Consider the following 19,164-nt stretch of genomic DNA (forward strand, 5'->3'; position numbering starts at 1 on the left):
CCAATATTCGCACCTTGCTCAATGCCTGATCCGTAAACAAAGACACTGATTTCTTGTTTTTATTCTTCTTTAAACAGTTATGAGGCCTTGTGATATCCAGAGATTCCGAAATAATGTTTGACATTTCTAAAATCTTAAGAAAAATGAAGCATTTACCCTTAATAACATACAGGCTGAAGCGTTTATTTTTGACTGGTTTAAATTAAACCAAGAGGAGTAAAAGAAAACAAAATTGCTTATCTTATACTGACCAGAAACCCTTCCTACCAGCCACTTATTAGCAAGAAAAAGAGAAGAACTTAATTATCAAATCTTATTTGGATAAGTGAGATTGTCTTCTAAAGCTTGGGCTTGCAGGGAATTGATAATAAAAGAATTTCTTGATGTAAAGTTTTGTAACCCCTAGCTAGGGATTTCTAAAGTCTTTTCCGTTTCTCTTGTAACTTCTTTTTAAATTTAATTTTTAGCGGGGAGTGGGGAACCTAGAAAGTACAAAAGGGTATTTTTAGAATAGTCTCTGTACAATTCTTTAAAACTCTTTGATTTTTCATTCTACCTGATGACAGCTGCCATTCACCCTCAAGTCGGCCACCAGCCACCAGTCCTGAGGTTTTTTTTTTTCCCTTGTTTATGCTTTGGCTTCACAGATATGATTGACAGTCTGCTGTCCCCAGATCTTATTGATGGTGTGCTCACCAGACTGGTCCTCGTCAATGCAGTGTATTTCAAGGGTCTGTGGAAATCACGATTCCAACCTGAGAACACAAAGAAACGCACTTTCGTGGCAGCCGACGGGAAATCCTATCAAGTGCCGATGCTCGCCCAGCTCTCCGTGTTCCGGTGTGGTGAGTTCACGCTCCGTGAGGCCTGTTCTAGGATGCGCTGGAGGCAGCAAGGCCCTCGAGTGCTTTAACTTAACTCAAGAGCAAATCTAACTTTTTGTCTTTTAAAAAAGTTGGGAACAGAGCAAGGTGCTGAGAGGCAGGATTTTTATAAAGCTCATATAAATCTGTGTTATGTACGAAGGTTATTATGCATAGCATAATATATATAACATGCATATGTTATGTACAAAGGTATTAACGCATGGCATGTGTAGGTTTTTTGGTTGAAAAAGATGAAAGGGCAAGTCATGAAATAAGTGTAAGTGAGCACATTAAACATAGAAAGCAGCAGCAACTCATTAGTCTTACATTACCAAATGAAAAACTGGATTTCTTTTTTACTTAGCAGATTGGTGAAAATTAGAAAGATTAATAAAAATCCCTGGGTGGTGCTGGTGGGGAGGAAGCAGGACTCCTGGGCACACTGGTGGTGGGATCTGTGGGCTGAGGACTTCCTCGGGGTCCTGGCTCCGGCAGTCCCGCTCCAGGGAATTTATCCTCTGAACATAAGCGCATACTGACAAACAAATAGAAGCCAAATGCAAATACACAGTGGAACATATGTGATCATGAGACTTAGATTTATATAAGTGGAAAGATGATGCAATATATGGTTGATTGCCGAAAACGAGATATAGAAGAGCAGATGTCAATCAATCTCGCTTATGTAAAATCCTTTCCTTATATTCACACGTCTATAGAGCTAGGTCTCAGAGGATGTTCAGTAAAAATGTTAATGGTAGGATTTCAGAAAAATTATTCCTGAATTTGAAAAAAAAATTTTTTTTGAGATAGGGTCTCACTGTGTTTCACACACACGGCTCACTGCAGCCTCGACCTCTTGGACTCTAGCAATCCTCCCACCACAGACTCTCATGCAGCTGGGACCACAGGCACGCACCACCATGCCCAGCCAATTTTTTTATTTTTTGTAGAAATGGGCCTGCCATGTTGCCCAGGCTGGTCTTGAACACCTGGGCCTAAGTGATCCACCTGCCTTGGCCTCTCTAAGTGCTGGGATTACAGGCATGAGCCACCGTGCCAGGCTCAAATGAACTTCTAAAATCGCTTTGCTTGGGATACGAGCAGGTGGCTGTGCTAGCGTTTCAATGAAGTGATTTTATTTTAGGTCAATCCTTGGTACACACTTTAGAGTCCATACAAAAATAAAATAAGTCGGGGGCCCTCATTTACTGTATGTTTCTCTTACTGAAAAAAAAATTAAAAATATTTCAAGATTAACATGCAAGGATTCCATTAACATTCCTATGGAAGATTTAAAAATGTTTGTTTTCACAGAAATGTAACATGCATTTCTCGAGTAGATAGGCTAGTCCCAGAGAGATACAGGTCATGGTGGCTTTTCATTTAGAAGCTGATTTGCCTAGGAATCTACGTGTGTGTTTCACAGAAAATATACACATACATTCTTATTGCCAAAGATATAAACCCTACAGAACCCCCACAGTGTGTTGGTATCTTCCCTCCACTTTCCCTGATTCATGCCTCCCTCCTTCACCTGCTGCCACCCTGCTCTGGGTCCCCTTGCCCTCTGGCTTCTTGCTGGGCTGGCTGGTGGGAGCTGGCAGAGGAGAAAGGGGTCAGGCCATTAACCACCCAGGCTTCTCCTTACAGAGTCATGGGCCAGCTGCATTCCTCTCCCAAAGGTTTCAGCTTCTGCCAGGGGATGTGCCCAAGAGTTCCATCTCTCCAAGTCACCACCCCCCTCTTCCTCCCTCCCAGCCCAAGGCTAGTCATGGTGCCCACTGTTTATCGTCCAGAGGACTGTCTGTAACATTTCTCTGTATCCTATCCATGCTTTACATGTGGTCCTTCATCAAATTCTGTTAAATGGCCCAATTGGACTCTTAGCTGTTGACTTTCCACCCTGACTGATCTGTACCTAATTCAGAACAGAAGAAGAAAGTCCCCTGCTCACTACTGTTCTCGTTTCCTCACAAGTAAACACAGTGAACGGCTTCTCACCCTTCTCACCCTCCTTTCCGTGTTGTCATGAGGTTTCACTGAGGAACTTGACTTGGACACAACTCTTCTGGGCCATGCAGCAGAGGCTAGGAGTGTCAGCAGTTCCCTGCTTTCTTGCTGTGTCCAAAATCCAGCTTACTATGATAAGACAGGGAAGGTTCGTCTTGATAGGGCTGTGAAGAAAGTACCGCAGTCTGTGGTGGCCCCAAGTGGCTGTTCACTTCCGCGTGCACAGACCGCCGGTCGTTTTCTGTCTGTTTCCTCACTCTGACCTACAGGAACAGCCTGGCCCTGGCTGCCCTGCCCAAATTCACAGGGCCAGGGTGCCACGTATCAGATGCTTCCTAGGCCTAAGCCACGCCTCACCCTTCTAAGTCACTTTGCCAAAACATTGTCATTCCGTTTATCTGCCTTCTTGACTGTTTTCCCCAAGATATCACGAAGAGCTCTGAGAATATTTGCTTGATAACTAACGAAAGGAGAGTGAAAAATAGAAAGAGAAGAAGGAAACCGTTCTGATTTATGCCCCATAAAGTGGAAGCACTTCAAGGATAGAAACTTTTCTATTAAGAAAAAAAAAAAGCTTCAAAATCATTTTTAGTAGAATTATATTTCATGCTCATTGCAAAATCCTTCGTATACCTCAATATACAATATATATGGCAGAAAGTAAAAGTTTCCCTAAAATCCTATTTCCTAAGATAAAAATCCCTATTAAGTATCAAGTATATCATTTGAGAACCTTTCTAGGGATATGTAAAATATGTCTATGAAACTTTTTACATACATAGGATTGTACTGTAATTTTTATTCTACAATCTGCTTTATTCATTAGACAGTGGGCAACTTTTAGTGCCAGTTCATAAGGATTTACTTGATTCTTTTATCAGCTACCTAATATTCCATGATACAAGTATCTTGATATCCTGTGGAAGGCCATCTGCTTTTTTCCTATAATTACACTGCAGTGAGTATTCTTGTACATAAATCTTTAAATACTTGCATCAGTATTTCTAAAGGTAATTTCCTAGAATAGGAATCCCCAAGTCATAGTTGTTACAAATTGTTTATGGTTATAAATTTAGACATTTTAGACTATATTTTGGGGAAAAAAACACAAAGAATGACAAATTTATATTTCCCGCTTCTTTTCTCCTGAGTTTCCAACTCATACCTGTCTGTTCACGTCACATCTTAACTTGGTCACCTACTAAGTTCTAGCTGCACGGATGAAACTCATTTACGCCAGGCGCTGTGGCACACACCTGTAACCCCAGGACTTTGGGAAGCTGAGGCAGGAGGATCGCTTGAACCCAGGAGTTCAAGATGAGCTTCAGATCATAGCAAGGCCCTGTCTCTACAAAAAAAATTTTTTAATTAGCCAGGCATGGTGGTGCTCACCTGTGGTCCCAGCTGTTCAGGAGTCTGAGGTGGGAGGATCACTTGAGCCCAGGATGCTGAGGCTGCAGTGAGCCCTGATCACATCACCGCTTTCCAGCCTGGGGAACAGAGCAAGACCCTGTCTCAGTAAATAAATATGTGTATTGACTTTGCCCATTTAGTTCTCAACCCATGGTTCCTTAGCAGCAAATGGCACCAATACTCACCCAGTTGCTTAAGCCACCCCTCCTTCCCCAGCTACTCTCCCCGAATTCCCTTTGGACTGCAGCCTAGAATGTAGAGTACTGCACACGGTGGAGCATTTTGCTGTTGTTTTTCCAAAAAATATCCATTTCAGTTTCTACAAAAGTACAGTCTAAAAAGCTTCTTAAGTTTTCAGGAAATCGTATTTACTTGTAGTAGAAGGTAATTCGAGGGACTTTCATCTATAAAGCTTTCCTCTTATTAAATATTTAAGATACCCTCTTTGATTTTACAGGCTGAGTTCTTAACATTTCAGTGAGCCTAGTTACGTCTTCCCTAGTAGCACGTAAAGTGGAAATCAGATTACTTCAGGGGCTTTCTGGAAAAACTGGGTCACCCAAAAGCACCACTTAGAGAAAATTCTAGACTCCTCTACATTTTCAATACTTGATTGTTCACTTATTATCCCCGAATAGAAGTTTTGCTGACCACCATTTATCTAAGAGAAAATCCTTATTTTCTCTTTTTCATCTTCGCTCCTTTTCAGAATAAATCAACCTATTATACTTATGTTTTTATACACTGCAGAAATGATCCTTAGTAAAGAATACTCAGTCTGCCTTCCAGAGGTTAAAGAATAGAGAACCTTGGGTAGGGCTTTTTTTTTTTTTTTTTTTTTTGAGACGGAGTTTCGCTCTTGTTACCCAGGCTGGAGTGCAATGGCGCGATCTCGGCTCACCGCAACCTCTGCCTCCTGGGTTCAGGCAATTCTCCTGCCTCAGCCTCCTGAGTAGCTGGGATTACAGGCACACGCCACCATGCCCAGCTAATTTTTGTATTTTTAGTGGAGACGGGGCTTCACCATGTTGACCAGGATGGTCTCGATCTCTTGACCTCGTGATCCACCCGCCTCGGCCTCCCAAAGTGCTGGGATTACAGGCGTGAGCCACCACGCCCGGCCGGGTAGGGCATTTTAAAGGGAAAAAGCTCTGGGACAACGAGAGGCTCCATGCTCTGACACAAGCGTCCCAAATCCTCTTCCTTACTTGATTCATTCTGCTCAGGAGTTGTGCTCCAGTGCAACAGGTATGGTTTACCCTGGGTGAGCCGATTTTGTGTTTAGACTGTGAGCAGGGATCTCACATGCAAGAAGTGAGGTATTTTACAGAGCTTCTTACATCAATAGATGGCAGTTTTTGCTGTGGGCCAGCTTGTGCTGAGCACTTTGTATGTGTTGTCTCATTGAATTTTCCTAGCTCTGCAAAGCAGGTGCTGTTAGTATAACTTTTTACAGAAAAAGAAACTAAGATTTGGAGTCAAGGGACTTGCCTAAATCTCAGAGCTAATGTGCTACAGGTGCAGGATTTGAATACAGGTCCTATAACCCCAGATCTCCTGTCCTTGGCCTTGGCACGTGTCCTCTGTAAAAGGATGCAGTGCTTGAGCGATCAGGTAGAAACGCAGAAAAGGTGTTATTTTATCTACCAGCTCCTCAAGGCGCTAAATAAAGGTAAGCATGGGTATGTCCGATACACTCTGGCCACCACTGCTCATCAGCTCCTGTGGTCAGAAGCAGAAGGAGTCAAGGGAATAATGGTTCATGGTTATTAATATTACCGATCAGCTAATAATGGATCCAGTCAAGAATGGATTAACTGGTGAACCTAGATGCTATCTGCCTTCCCTCATCAAACACATTCCAGCTCATAACTTTTCATTATTCCTTACTTCGATTCTTCTTACCAGAATAGTAAACATTTCTAGAAGCAGTTAACACCTCCAGGCCCTTATTTCATGCCCTGGAGCAATCCCTTATTAATCACTTCTCAAACTTCACAGTTTCTGAAAATTAGCTCTACCAGAGTGGGGACTAATGTTTTCTTCAAGGATTAAAGAGTTCATTAGGAAGTGATTTTTTTCTCATTTTCCCATTGATTTTTCAGTTTCTTCTGAGACCATTTTGTTATGCAGGCTAAGAGTAAAGATGAAGAATCCTTTCTTTCATTCTTAGGTTGCCCAAGACTAAAGCCAGGCTCAGGTGAGAGTTCAACGCCACATGAGAGCTAAAGCGGGCCGCACCTGGGTTACTGAACAGCTTCTGCAGGCAAATGCAGTGTGCTGGGACCAGGGGAGCCCCAGTACCTCTGTCAGTTGTCTGTGCTGTTTCTTCCTTAGGGAAAAACTGTAGCGTCATCCTGTAGTGCCATATGTTTTAATAACCGCACTATTTTTTATCATATTTCATAGCAAAAATTGTTCATCAAGTTCACTCTCTTTTCCTCCCTTGCTGTCTTTCTCTTCATCTCTCCCTCTGTCCATCCCTCCCAACCCCCTTCTATGGAGAATTGGCATATTGAAGTTCTCTGTCTCACAGGCAGTGATTGGCACATGCCATCTCCAAGGAAAAGATCAGTGAAAATCATGCAGGAAACTTGCTTGCTCTCTTCTTGCTTGCTAAACTCCCTAGAATGTAGGATCTGTTTTGTCTATAGCACATCTTGTAGGTAGACTGTTCTCCAAATAACATTTGAGAAATGCTGGCTTAAATTATTCTTGGGTTGTCATTAGTAAGCAAAAGTCCCATGAAATATCTAAAACCCCAATGGTAGTTGCTGGAATGGGTGAAGAGTGAATAGGGCAGGGTGGTGGAGTAGGAGGAAGACAGTCCTTGGCATTAGATTCTCCTGGCTCCCCACCTCTTAGCTGTGAATCCTTTGGCAGTTTACTTCATTTCTCTAAAGGTGGCTTCCTCTATTGCAAAATAGCACTGCTTATGCCTACCCTGTGAGGTGCTGTAGATTCCCAGTCATGGAAGGGTTGGGGTGAGCCTGGCACAGAGTGGGCCCAGTGGACGCTGTGTATCCCTCCCTCTCTTCACATGTACATGTAGGCTTATCCAAAACGAGGACTATAGGTAATAAAATTGCAGCGTGTTGGGATTCCTGCTCAATGAGTAAATTTTAGCTGCTTTTGTCCCCAAAACAGCAAAATGGGTAATTATGTGAGATAATGGATATGTCAGTTTGCTTTACCATAGTGCCCATTTTACTATCTATATGTATCCCATAATGTCATACTATGTACTGTAATATACACAACACGGTTTAGTTTAAAAAAAAAAAAACTAAATTAAAACAATAAGGAATGATTCTAAGGCAGCTTGAATTTGTTCTTTTATTCATGTAAGGGTCAACTTCTTGCAAAGCACTGAATTTTAAGTGCTTTATGATTTAGTTAAATTCTTCTCAACAGAATTAAAGTGATTTTAGTGATGCCCAAAGGCATTCTATCGAGGCTGAAGAAAGGAGAATTCTTCACCGGGGAAGGAAGAAATAACTGTCCTTATCTTTGTCCTTCTAAGGAAGCTATTTGTGGAAAAGGGAAGTTCTCCATCTGAGTTGCTCTCTGAAGCTACCCCGGTGACCAGCAAGCACTCAGGCCACTTCTAGAAGCCAGCAAGGATACACTGAACCTGCTTCTGATTTCTTTAGGGTCGACAAGCACCCCCAATGATTTATGGTACAACTTCATTGAACTGCCCTACCATGGGGAGAGCATCAGCATGCTGATTGCATTGCCGACCGAGAACTCCACTCCACTGTCAGCCATCATCCCACACATCAGCACCAAGACCATAGACAGCTGGATGAGCATCATGGTGCCCAAGAGGGTGCAGGTGATCCTGCCCAAGTAAGTGGCCCCTTCCCCTCAAAGAGAACAATGGCATTGTTCAACCAGCAGCTGTCGTGTGGGACGCCAGACAACATGAGGTGAAAATATGGCACATGATGAAGCCTGTTCTGTTTTGCAGAAATTTCATGGTGGGATTACAAGACCATGCTTTTCTAAACACTTTGATTTAATGCCTGTGCTTCTTGTATGGTAAGATATGGATCATAAGAAAGGAGAGAGGGCAACCTTGGTCTCTGAACCTCCACATGAGCACAGGCTCGCTGGAGTACTGCAGAGGCTTTTTAACATATCTTATTGTATTTAAAGACTGAAAAACACACGTGTGTCATCATAGAGTAAGGATCAAAGTACAGTGAAGTTTCATAAAGCTCCATGTGTTTTCATAAGAAGCTTCATCTTAATCATTTATGTATTTAGCTAGAGGTTCATGAAGACCAAGGCAGCCAGTTTTTCTATTATACCCTAAGAGTGAAACTGAGATGGAATTGGAACTGCTATGACTTGAAGCCATGGGAAAAGTAATCCCAAATCCTGTATGAATCTTCAGTTTCTAACAGGTCAGAGAATGCTCTGTCCAGAACTGTGAAGAAGCAATGAATGTTGTTCCCTTTGTATGAACTTCTCAACATTGCTGCCTTCCTACCATCCAGAGCTTTTAACAGCCTAGGTCTTGGTGGCAGTGGAGAGAGAGTTCTAATAGCTTTTGATTCTTTGGTCAGCAAGTTAAGTAATCAGAGTAAGACATTCACAACAAGTATTAGTAGTCCTCCCAAGATTTTTTTTTTCTTTTTGGTAAAATAAGCCTTCAAGTAGGCAGTGCTTGATATAAATAAATAAGATGGTGGCACCATAGGCCTTCATGGGCAAAGAACAGGTTCTTTAAATTATAGCCCCTCTGTGGGGAGAATCTGCTCACCTCTCCTTGGTGCTCTTCCACAGGATGACATCAAATCTGGTAAAACATCCGCTGATGATAGGTTTGTATGTATATAGCCCCAAGGCCAGGTAGGCCACAAATATTCAGGAAACCTATATTATACCCAAATATAATACCATGTCACCTATGCCTAATCTTTGCTCCTGTTTGAATAGTAAAATGCTTTCAGAATCCCAAAATGGGCCAGGCACGGTGGCTCATACCTGTAATCCCAACACTTTGGGAGGCTGAGGCGGGTGGATCACCTGAGGTCAAGAGTTTGAGACTAGCCTGGCCAACATGAAGAAACCCTGTCTCTACTAAAAATATAAAAAAAATAGCCAGGTGTGGTGGTGGGTGCTGTAATCCCAGCTACTTGGGAGGCCGAGGCAGGAGGATTGCTTGAACCCAGGAGGTAGAGGTTGCAGTGAGCCAGGATCGCACCATTGCACTCCAACCTGGGCAACAGAGCAAGATTGTCTCAAACAAACAAACAAAAAAATCCTAGAACGAACTATCAGGAATGTTCTTCTTCTCTTTTGACCATCTCTAGTCCTTATTAAGATGGCAGGTCTTAGAGCAGCCAAGACTGACATGGAGAACTTTAGTTGGATATGGGAAAAAAACGATAGATATTCTGGAGTACTAGGAACTTGCTAACACTCAGTCTCCATGTCAGTGTAAAGGCAAGTGCTTTTGTAGATCTTCCTAAGTATTGGAACAGGGAGCCCATTACACCTGAGGGTGGGAGCGCCCATACTTGCTGTTAGTATGTATGGCCCATTTTGCCAACTGTTTGAGAGATGTGTTGTCCTTTACTTATCTGGCATTTAAATTTGGAATTCAAATTTAAGAGGCAATTCAGATTGGTATTCAGATATTACTTTAAAAGATTCAGTTTGTAAACATGTAGGGACTCTATCATGTTGGAGCATTTAGAGCCTCATGATGTTTTCCTCATTTCTGCTTTCATGCTAGGTTCACAGCTGTAGCACAGACAGATTTGAAGGAGCCGCTGAAAGTTCTTGGCATTACCGACATGTTTGATTCATCAAAGGCAAATTTTGCAAAAATAACAAGTATGTTCAATTGAAAATGTATTTGTATACTTGAAGAAAGCGTTCCAAACTGAGACTGATTTGTTCAGAGAAAAAGGGTCAGGATTAGGAATGTGTTGCCCTAAAACTATACGAGGTTTCATTTGATATATTGCCAAATGGTGCTATTGCCCTTTGTTTATTTATTTATTGACTTTCATTTATTTATTTTTTTTCTTTTATCTTTTTATTTCAATGGCTTTTGGGGTACAAGTGGTTTTTGGTTACATGGATCAATTATATAGTGGTGAAGTCTGAGATATTAGTGCACCTCTCCCCTGAGTAGTATACATTGTACCCAATATGTATTAATAGATTTTCAGTCCCTCACCAACCCCACCCTCCTCCTCCTGAGTCTCCACAGTCCATTATGCCACTCTCTATGCCTTTGCATACCCATAGCTTAGCTCCCACTTATGAGTGAGAACATACAGTATTTGGTTTTCCATTCTTGAGTTACTTCTAAATGAAGTAACCATCCAAGTTGCTGCAAAAGACATTATTTCATTCCTTTTTCTGGCTGTGTAGTATTCCATCGTATAGTTATACCTCATTTTCTTACATAGTCATTGCTGTTGACCTTCATTTAAATCAGCATCCCCACATTTTTCACGTACATTTCATGTGAAGCCCGTGACTACATAAGGAAGCATTTCATTTTATTGCTTTTATGAATATTGGCTCTTACTTAGGTATTCTCGCTCTGTTTTCAAATGCCAACTTTTTCCTTTTGTTTGGAAAAAATCAAGACTGTAGGCATGCACTATACCCAGATATGTATTTTGGCATTTCATGCTCATTAATCTGAAACAATACGGATTCAAATGAATCTGATTAAAACTTTTCTTTGCCAAAGCAATTAAAGCATACTTTTCAATTGCCAGTAGTATATGTACCTTTTTCTAGAGTTATGTTTGAATGGTCAGTCCTTTGTTATTTAAATTTAGAACACAGCAATCTTTCCAAAGAAAAGTCATGGCTTGAAAGTTATTTGCACTCCAATTTGCAAATAACCTTGAGTGGTAAGAAATTAGCTCATTACCAGCTTTAATTGCATATGAGTAAATACCTAGTACCTGTTCTGTGGGCAAACATGATTCCCCTGGTGAACCTGCAGCTCTGTGGATACTCTGATCGCCACTAATCGCTCATGACTCAAACTCAGGTCTCCAGCCTGGCAGCGTTAGCATCACTCGGGAGCTTGTCTGAAATGCACAATCTTGAGTGTGACCCAGACCCACTGAACCAGAATCCATTTTAACACAATCCCTCAGCCCAGCAAAGACTGAGAAGCACCATTTTCATCTGCACTTTCCCCTTCAAGCTTATTCACGGTAGCTGAAATAATAAATAGGGGGTGTTCACAGGAAGAACCAGGTGCCCCAGATTCTCCTGGAAAGCCCTCTTTAACACTGCATGTGACTTGGGCCCTGGAAATATGCATCTCAGCCACGATTTGGTCATTTTAGAGCTGAGAGTTCAAAAGCAGTTGACACAAAAAGCACGTTTTCTCTTTGCATCCAGACCTATGTCCCATCCAGATTAATGTCAACTTTAGTTTGCATTCTCCGTGAAAGCTGCACCCAGTGGGTGTTGCTGGAATCGTCAGACTTTGCTGCGAAGTAAATTGAGTTCACCAGAAGGTCCCTGAGGCACAACTGCATTTATACATTGGGCCTTCCAGGAAAATCTAAAGTATTTTCTTATTCTACGCTCTTCTCTCACTAGCATGCCCATGAGATGGGTGGCTGTTGTGAAGAGCCAGCACTTCTCTGCCACTAACTAGCCGTATGATTGCAGGGAAGATTACTTAACATTCTAGGCCTCAGTTTCCCCATCTGTAAGTGCTGTCTGAAATCCTTTCTGCATCTGCATTCTGTAACTGAAAAATAATCTTTCGCCTTGCTGCTTCCAGAAAACTGGGCTTCCTTTTTAAAGCTCTGCTCTTTTCATTTTTTAAATAAAATTCTAGTGATCAGAATTGAATTGATAGAGACACTAAATCATTTGAGGGCGTGGGCCCCTGTCCAGAAGTAAGTATCACAGATCACTTAGCAGGGACTGAAATTCACAAGTGACAGCTGTCTACAGCCTTCAACCACCAGGACTGTCAGAGGTCATGTCTTTTCACACTTTTTAAAAATTGGAATTTTCCATGGCTTTGAGCTGTGAGGTTACTTCCCCAACTAACCAATGGCCTGCCTATCAAACAAATGCTGATACTGTTTTATTTTCTGGAAACAGGGTCAGAAAACCTCCATGTTTCTCAGATCTTGCAAAAAGCAAAAATTGAAGTCAGTGAAGATGGAACCAAAGCTTCAGCAGCAACAAGTAAGCACTGGGTCACATGGCAGGGCTTCCTCTCGCAAGGAAGCAAACACACTCCTGTACAGTCATCGGTTCAGAAAATATGTAATGCGCCCTCTTTCAGCCAGGCACTGTGTGTGGGTTGACCCTCGAGAGACAGCAGCGAGTACAGACAGATTGAGGACCTGTAACCACAAAGCTTAGAATCTGTTTCATCAAAGCAAAGCATTTCAGTGACAGAAATTCCTCTAGGACAGGAGTCAGCAAATTTCTATAAAGAGCCAGGTAGTATGTATTTCAGCTTTGTGTATCATACCATCTCCATCATGGCTTCTTAGCTCTGCCACTGTAGCATGAAAACAGCCATTAACAATACAAGTAAACAGATGCGGCTGTGTTTCAATAAAACTTTATTGATAAAAACAGGATTTGGCCTGGTAGACCTACCTTGAGGACAGTAGTTTGCTGACCCCTGCTCAGGAGGATAAAACATGTTCTGGCTTCTTACTGGCCAGAAAAGACCAATCTTCAGATTTAAACATAAAATAAACAACAGGCCGGGCGTGGTGGCTCAAGCCTGTAATCCCAGCACTTTGGGAGGCCGAGGCGGGTGGATCACGAGGTCAAGAGATCAAGACCATCCTGGTCAACATGGTGAAACCCCGTCTCTACTAAAAATACAAAAAATTGGCTGGGCATGGTGGCACGTGCCTGTAATCCCCGCTACTCAGGAGGTTGAGGCAGGAGAATTGCCTGAACCCAGGAAACGGAGGTTGCGGTGAGCCGAGATCGCGCCATTGCACTCCAGCCTGGGTAACAAGAGCGATACTCCGTCTCAAAAATAAAATAAAATAAAATAAAATAAAATAAAATAAATAAGTAAAATAAAATAAAATAAACAACAAGTACTTACAGGAAAATAGGCAATCCAGGGCAAACCGAAGAATGTGCCAGCATCTGTTGAATTGCGGCAGGATTGCTGTACACGCTTCCTTGATAATTAGAACATCCACATCTGCGTTCTCCTCAGTGGTTTATATAAGGAAGGAGAAAACAGAACAATCGTAAGTCGGGTTTTTCACCCCTCATTACCTGTAGGAAATTAAATGAATAGATTTGGCCAACTCTGTGAGCCCATAAAGTGAAAATCTTAGCTATACTTGTAGCTGGGTCAGATATCTCTGGTCATCGAAACATATCTTTTATATTCACAATAGATGTGTTATTGTTTTTCTTGAATAAACATTTTTAAAATTCCTTTAAAGTATAGCATTTAAAACAAAGAACCTGGAATAAAAAGTGGGTTGGAAATTTTAAGATGCTTTTTGTTTTTTCTAGGTAATTTTAAGTAACATCCAAAAGTTATTGATCAAATTTGCCAAGGAGTATAACTATCAGGGCCAGCTACATAGGTTGTGGGGTCTGGTGCAAAATGAAAATATGGAGTCCTGTGTTCAGAATGTATTAAGAATTTCCAGATACTAACAGCAGAGTATTAAACCCAGTGCAAGCCCTGTGTAACTGCGCAGGTCCTCCTGTCTTAGTCTGCCTGGGCTGCTATGATAAAATACCATCGACTAGGTAGTTCAAACAACAGAACTCACACTTCAAGATCAAGGTGTTGGTGCTGGCAGGTTTGGTTTCTCCTGAGATCTCTGGATCTCCAGAGATCGCCACCTCCCTGTATCCTCACATGGTCTTTTCTCCATGTGACACATCCCTGGTATCTCTCCCCCTTCAAATAAGTGCAACAGTCCTATTAGAGTATCCCTACCTAACCTTCCTTACCTCCTCAAAGGCATTATCTCCAAATACTGTCACACTAGGGGTTTGGGGCTTCAGCATATGAATTTTAGGGGAGACACAGTTCAATCCATAACACCTGCTATTTAATATTTGTTTTTAATAACCCTGGGTAAAAGGGCTTGCCCCAGCATAACTGCTGATGTTTCCTGTGTAACGTCAAGCCCAAGAGTTCAATACTTTACAGGGTTTTAGCAACAGGACTGAGCCATTGCAACAGGCATGTGGTAGTAATGCCCCCCATGCCTACCCTCCTTTGAGGCCCTGGCTCAGGCTTTTTAAATGGAAGCAAGCATGGCAGATGAGGAATGGCCAAGACTCATGAGCCTAAAGAAGTTTGCTTTCTAAGTCAGATGTCTACACCTGGTAAGCTGAACAGCAATAAAAGGTAGTAGGTCCTGGATGAGTGATCTATATTCCAGTGCAAAGGAAACCTAAATAGTGTGCTGAAGGAGAAGGCACAGACACAAACGCTAAGAATTGGGTTGGGCCTTGATACACAGTAAAGATTGAGGGAAGCTAAAAAGGACCAGGGACGGGTATGATGACTCACACCTGTAATCCCAGCACTTTGGGAGGCCAAGGTGGGTGGATCCCTTGAGGTCAGGAATTTCAGACCAGCCTGACCAGCATGGTGAAACCTTGTTTCTACTAAAAATACAAAAATTAGTCAGGCACGGTGGCACACACTGTGGCACGCACCTATAATCCCAGCTACTCAGGAGGCTAAGGGAGGAGAATTGATTGAACCCGGGAGGCGGAGGTTGCATAAGCCAAGGTCGTGCCATTGCACCCCAGCCTGGGTGACAGAGCAAGACTCCATCTCAAAAAAAAAAAAAAAAAAATTAGCCAGGCATGGTGGTGTGCACCTATAATCCCAGCTGCTCAGGAGGTTTAAGCAGGAGAATCACTTGAACCCAGAAGGTAGAGGTTGCAGTGAGCTGAGATTGTGCCACTACACTCCAGCCTGGGCAACAGAGGAAAAAAAAAAAAGAAGAAGAAAAAGGACTGGGGGCTTTATCAGCAAAGCAGATGGTGTGAATAAAAAATAGCTAATAATAACAATGAATATTCATTAGGTGTGTTTAGTGGGAAACACTGTTCTAAGAGCTATAATATGTCTTATGTCATTTAATCCACATCAAAACTCTATGAGGAATAAATACATTTATCAGAAATGGTGTTTGTGTAGAAGAGATGAGACAGTAATATAAAGGGCCTTGCCCAAGGTAGGCTTAGTAAATGGTGACTGCTGAGCCTGTTGTAACATGGCCAGCCTATAGGACAAGCATGAAGTGTGTCTTTGGACACCAGCATCTGAGGGTCCATGAAGGTAGCCAACTTGCTGACCTCATGCTGGTGCACATCACATTTTCCTTTTCTTCCCATAGCTGCAATTCTAATTGCAAGATCATCGCCTCCCTGGTTTATAGTAGACAGACCTTTTCTGTTTTTCATCCGACATAATCCTACAGGTAAGTGACTCTCCTCCCCTATCATTCCCTCCTTGTTAAAATTTCAGAAGGTGTATTGCACTGTTCATTTTATCCAACAGTGGTACCCATAATCCATTTCACTAATGTCAATAGTTGCAAACACTTTGACTAATATAACCACCCATGTTAGAGAGATAGGAAAATAAAAGCTATGTTTACAGAGTGTGATGGAATCTTTTACACACTGACAGGATTTTAGGTTTTGCAGATTGTTTTTAACATACAGAGAGGCTCAGCATCCCTTTGGAACACTTTTGACATCTATTGATTTTTCCAAGTTTATATAAATGTGGTAGTTCAATTTTGCTGGAAGCCATATAACTTCAACTTTTGTGTATTAGCCTGTTTTCACTGCTCTGAAGAAATACCCTAGACTGGGTAATTTATAAAGAAAAGAGCTTTAATTGACTCACAGTTCCACATGACTAGGGAAGCCTCGGGAAACTTACAATTATGGCAGAAGGCACCACTTCACAGGGCAGCGGGAGAGAAAATGAGAGCTGAGCAAATTGGGAAACCCCTTATAAAACCATCAGAGCTGTGAGAACTCACTATCACAAGAACAGTATGGGGGAAACTGCTCCCATGATTCAGTTATCTCCACCTGGTTGTGCCCTTGATACATGGGGATCAGTACAATTCAAGGAAAGATTTGGGTGGGGACACAGAGCCAAACCATATCACTTTGTAAGCCCACTCTATTGCTATACCTTGGGAATTGTTAATTCAGTAGATTTTTACCCTGTGAGTCATGGTTCAAACTTGGCTCTGGCCTTAAGCCTCATCTTTAAAATGAGAACAACACTAGTTCTGATCACTTACTACAATTATGAAGTGTAAGTTTGTCTTTGTGGAGCGGTTGGCTTCTTGCTGGTACAAGAGTAGGCACTAATATATTTTAGCTTTTACTATTTTATTTAATCAGTAATATAAGATAGTTCCTCATCCTCTTACCTCATTGCATCCGTGATATTCTAACTGATGTGCTCCAGAACTGGGCCATCCAGTGAGGGAGCTTCTGGCCACATGTTGCTATTTAACGTTAACTTTAAAAATTCAATTTCTGGCCAGACGTAGTGGCTCGTGCCTGTAATCCCAGCACTTTGGGAGGCCGAGGTGGGTAGATCCCTTGAGGTCAGAGTTTGAAACCAGCCTGGCCAACATAATGATACCCCATCTCTGTTAAAAATACAAAAAATTAGCTGGGCATGGTGGTAGGTGCCTGTAATCTCAGCTGCTTGGGAAACTAAGGCAGGAGAATTGCTTGAACCTGGGAGGTAGAGGTTGCGGCAAGCCGAGATCGCGCCATTGCACTCCAGCCTGGGCAATAAAGCGAGACTCTGTCTCAAGAAATAAAAAATAAAAATTCAATTTCTTAGTCACACTAGCCACATTTTAAGCATTCTCTGGCCACGTGTGACTAATGGCTACCATGCTGGACAACAAAGATATAGACTATCTCTACCACTGCAGAAAGTTCTGCTGGACAACACTACTGAGCAAGAGGTCAAACATGATTCTTTCCCTTCCCTTAAACATAATACCTGCCATCTTATTCTAAGGATTATTAATTTACAGAGGCATGCGTTATTTTCTTTTAATTTTATAGGTGCTGTGTTATTCATGGGGCAGATAAACAAACCCTGAAGAGTATGCAGAAGAAACCATGCAAAGCAAAGACTACTTTGCCACGAAGAAAGACTCCTTTCCTGCACCTTTCATAGTTCTGTTAAATATTTTTGTACGTCGCTTCTTTTTCAAAACTAGTTCTTAGGAAGACTCAATGATGCAAGCATTTCTGTTCTGGGAGGTACTGGAGGGAAAAACAAGCAGGATGACTGGAGCACTATACTGAGGAATGAATGGAAAGGCTTCCAAATGTCTAAAAGATTCTTTAAACTACTGAACTGCTACCTAGGTTAACAACCCTCTTGAGTATTTGCTGTTTGTCCAGTTCAGGAATTTTTGTTTTGTTTTGTCTATATGTGCGGCTTTTCGGAAGAAATTTAATTAGTGTGACAGAAAAAAAATGTTTTATGGTAGCTTTTACTTTTTTATGATAAAAATATGATTTGTCTTTTAAATTCTTTTCCCCATCTCCATCCAAAGTCTTGATGGTAAGCATTATTTTGGGGATAGAAACAGTGAAATCTCTAGGCTCTTTGTGTTTTTGTTGTTGTTTTATGTAATGCATGTATTCACTAAAAGTTTAAAAAACTCCTGTCTTGCTAGACAAGGTTGCTGTTGTACAGTGTGCCTGCCACTACTGGTCTGTACTCCTTGGATTTGCATTTTTGTATTTTGTACAAAGTAAAAATAAAGTGTTATGAGTAGTAAAAATAAAGCCATTTCTCTGCTATTTGAAAATACAATAGAAGAAACTGAGCCTTTTAAACATATTTCAGCCTCTTCTAGTAAACCTCTGTACTTATGTAAATATCAGGAAATTCAAAGCCCAGAGACTTTTCATATCCTTTTTCTCTAGACCTGACAATCAAACACTCTTCCGTGCTTCAACACGTCTCAGTTTATAGATCACTTCAACGGAGTAACTATTACAGTAATCCTAGTTCTAATCTTAGCTACGTTCACTGGAGCAATGGCTAAGAATTCTCAGCAAAGATGCGGATTTGGTAGCAAGGGCAGAATAAAGTTGCTGGGTACCATGTATATTGGAAATCTGCGGGAATAGTGACTGTTTTGTTTTTGGTGATAGGCAGGAGTGTTTTTGAAATGACAGTTTTTTTTATTTTCAAGGTAACTTTCCAAGTTGAACTCAAGCATCATAATTCTTTTTCTTCTTTTTATAACAGGTCTTGCCATGTTGCCTGGGCTAGTCTTGAACTCCTGACCTCAAGTGATCCACCTGCCTCAGCCTCCCAAAGTGCTGGGATTACAGGCATGAGCCACTGCATCCAGCCTACAAACATCATAATTCTGATGTTACCGTTTGCCTGCTTTTAAAAAACCTAATATCTTACAGATTTATGCAGTCTAACCTGAGTCAGAATTTAAGTTTAAAATATTTATCAAGACTTAAAAATGGTTTTTCTTTTTAGCCCTTGAGTTCTACTTGCCTTTAACCATATATTAAAACCTCACATTCAGCACTCCATCAGTTTGCCATTTGGAATTCTAACTGGTCAAGTGGGCTGAGCTTTGCTGTTCACAACTACGTATGTGTACTTTTTTCCTTTTTTTTTTTTTTCTTTTTTGAGACAGCCTCACTGTTCTCTAGGCTGGAGTGCAGTGGTGTGATCTTGGCTCACTGCAACCTCTGCCTCCCAGGTTCAAGAGATTCTCCCATCTCAGCCTCCGAAGTAGCTGGGACTACAGGCACGCACCACCGTGCCTGGCTAATTTTTGTATTTTTTTTTTTTTTTTTTTTTTTTTTTTTT

The 19,164-nt window shown here is 41.6% G+C and overlaps 1 protein-coding gene and 1 long non-coding RNA gene across 4 annotated transcripts in view; one reads left to right on the forward strand and one right to left on the reverse strand.

The window, feature by feature from the left end:
* The window catches only part of SERPINE2 (serpin family E member 2), a 66,513-nt gene extending 48,403 nt beyond the window's left edge, over nt 1-18,110 (forward strand). For all 3 annotated transcript variants that reach the window (XM_032277656.1, XM_032277655.1, XM_032277657.1), the window contains exons 4-9: nt 648-845; nt 7,946-8,144; nt 10,042-10,142; nt 12,405-12,491; nt 15,662-15,745; nt 17,376-18,110. In XM_032277656.1, coding sequence (XP_032133547.1) covers nt 648-845; nt 7,946-8,144; nt 10,042-10,142; nt 12,405-12,491; nt 15,662-15,745; nt 17,376-17,413 — 707 coding nt within the window. In that variant the 3' untranslated portion in view covers nt 17,414-18,110. The remainder of the gene's footprint in view (nt 1-647; nt 846-7,945; nt 8,145-10,041; nt 10,143-12,404; nt 12,492-15,661; nt 15,746-17,375) is intronic.
* Nucleotides 2,180-4,307, reverse strand: LOC116551468. The gene is made up of 2 exons (XR_004268953.1): nt 4,272-4,307; nt 2,180-3,331 (listed from the first exon to the last, which is right to left on the reverse strand). It is a non-coding gene; the product is annotated as an uncharacterized LOC116551468 (long non-coding RNA).
* Nucleotides 18,111-19,164: the final 1,054 nt, after the last annotated feature.

This window comes from Sapajus apella, unplaced genomic scaffold (genome assembly GCF_009761245.1).
Source record: "Sapajus apella isolate SASKATOON/1434 unplaced genomic scaffold, GSC_monkey_1.0 scaffold10, whole genome shotgun sequence".
Classification (NCBI taxonomy): Eukaryota; Metazoa; Chordata; class Mammalia; order Primates; family Cebidae; genus Sapajus; species Sapajus apella.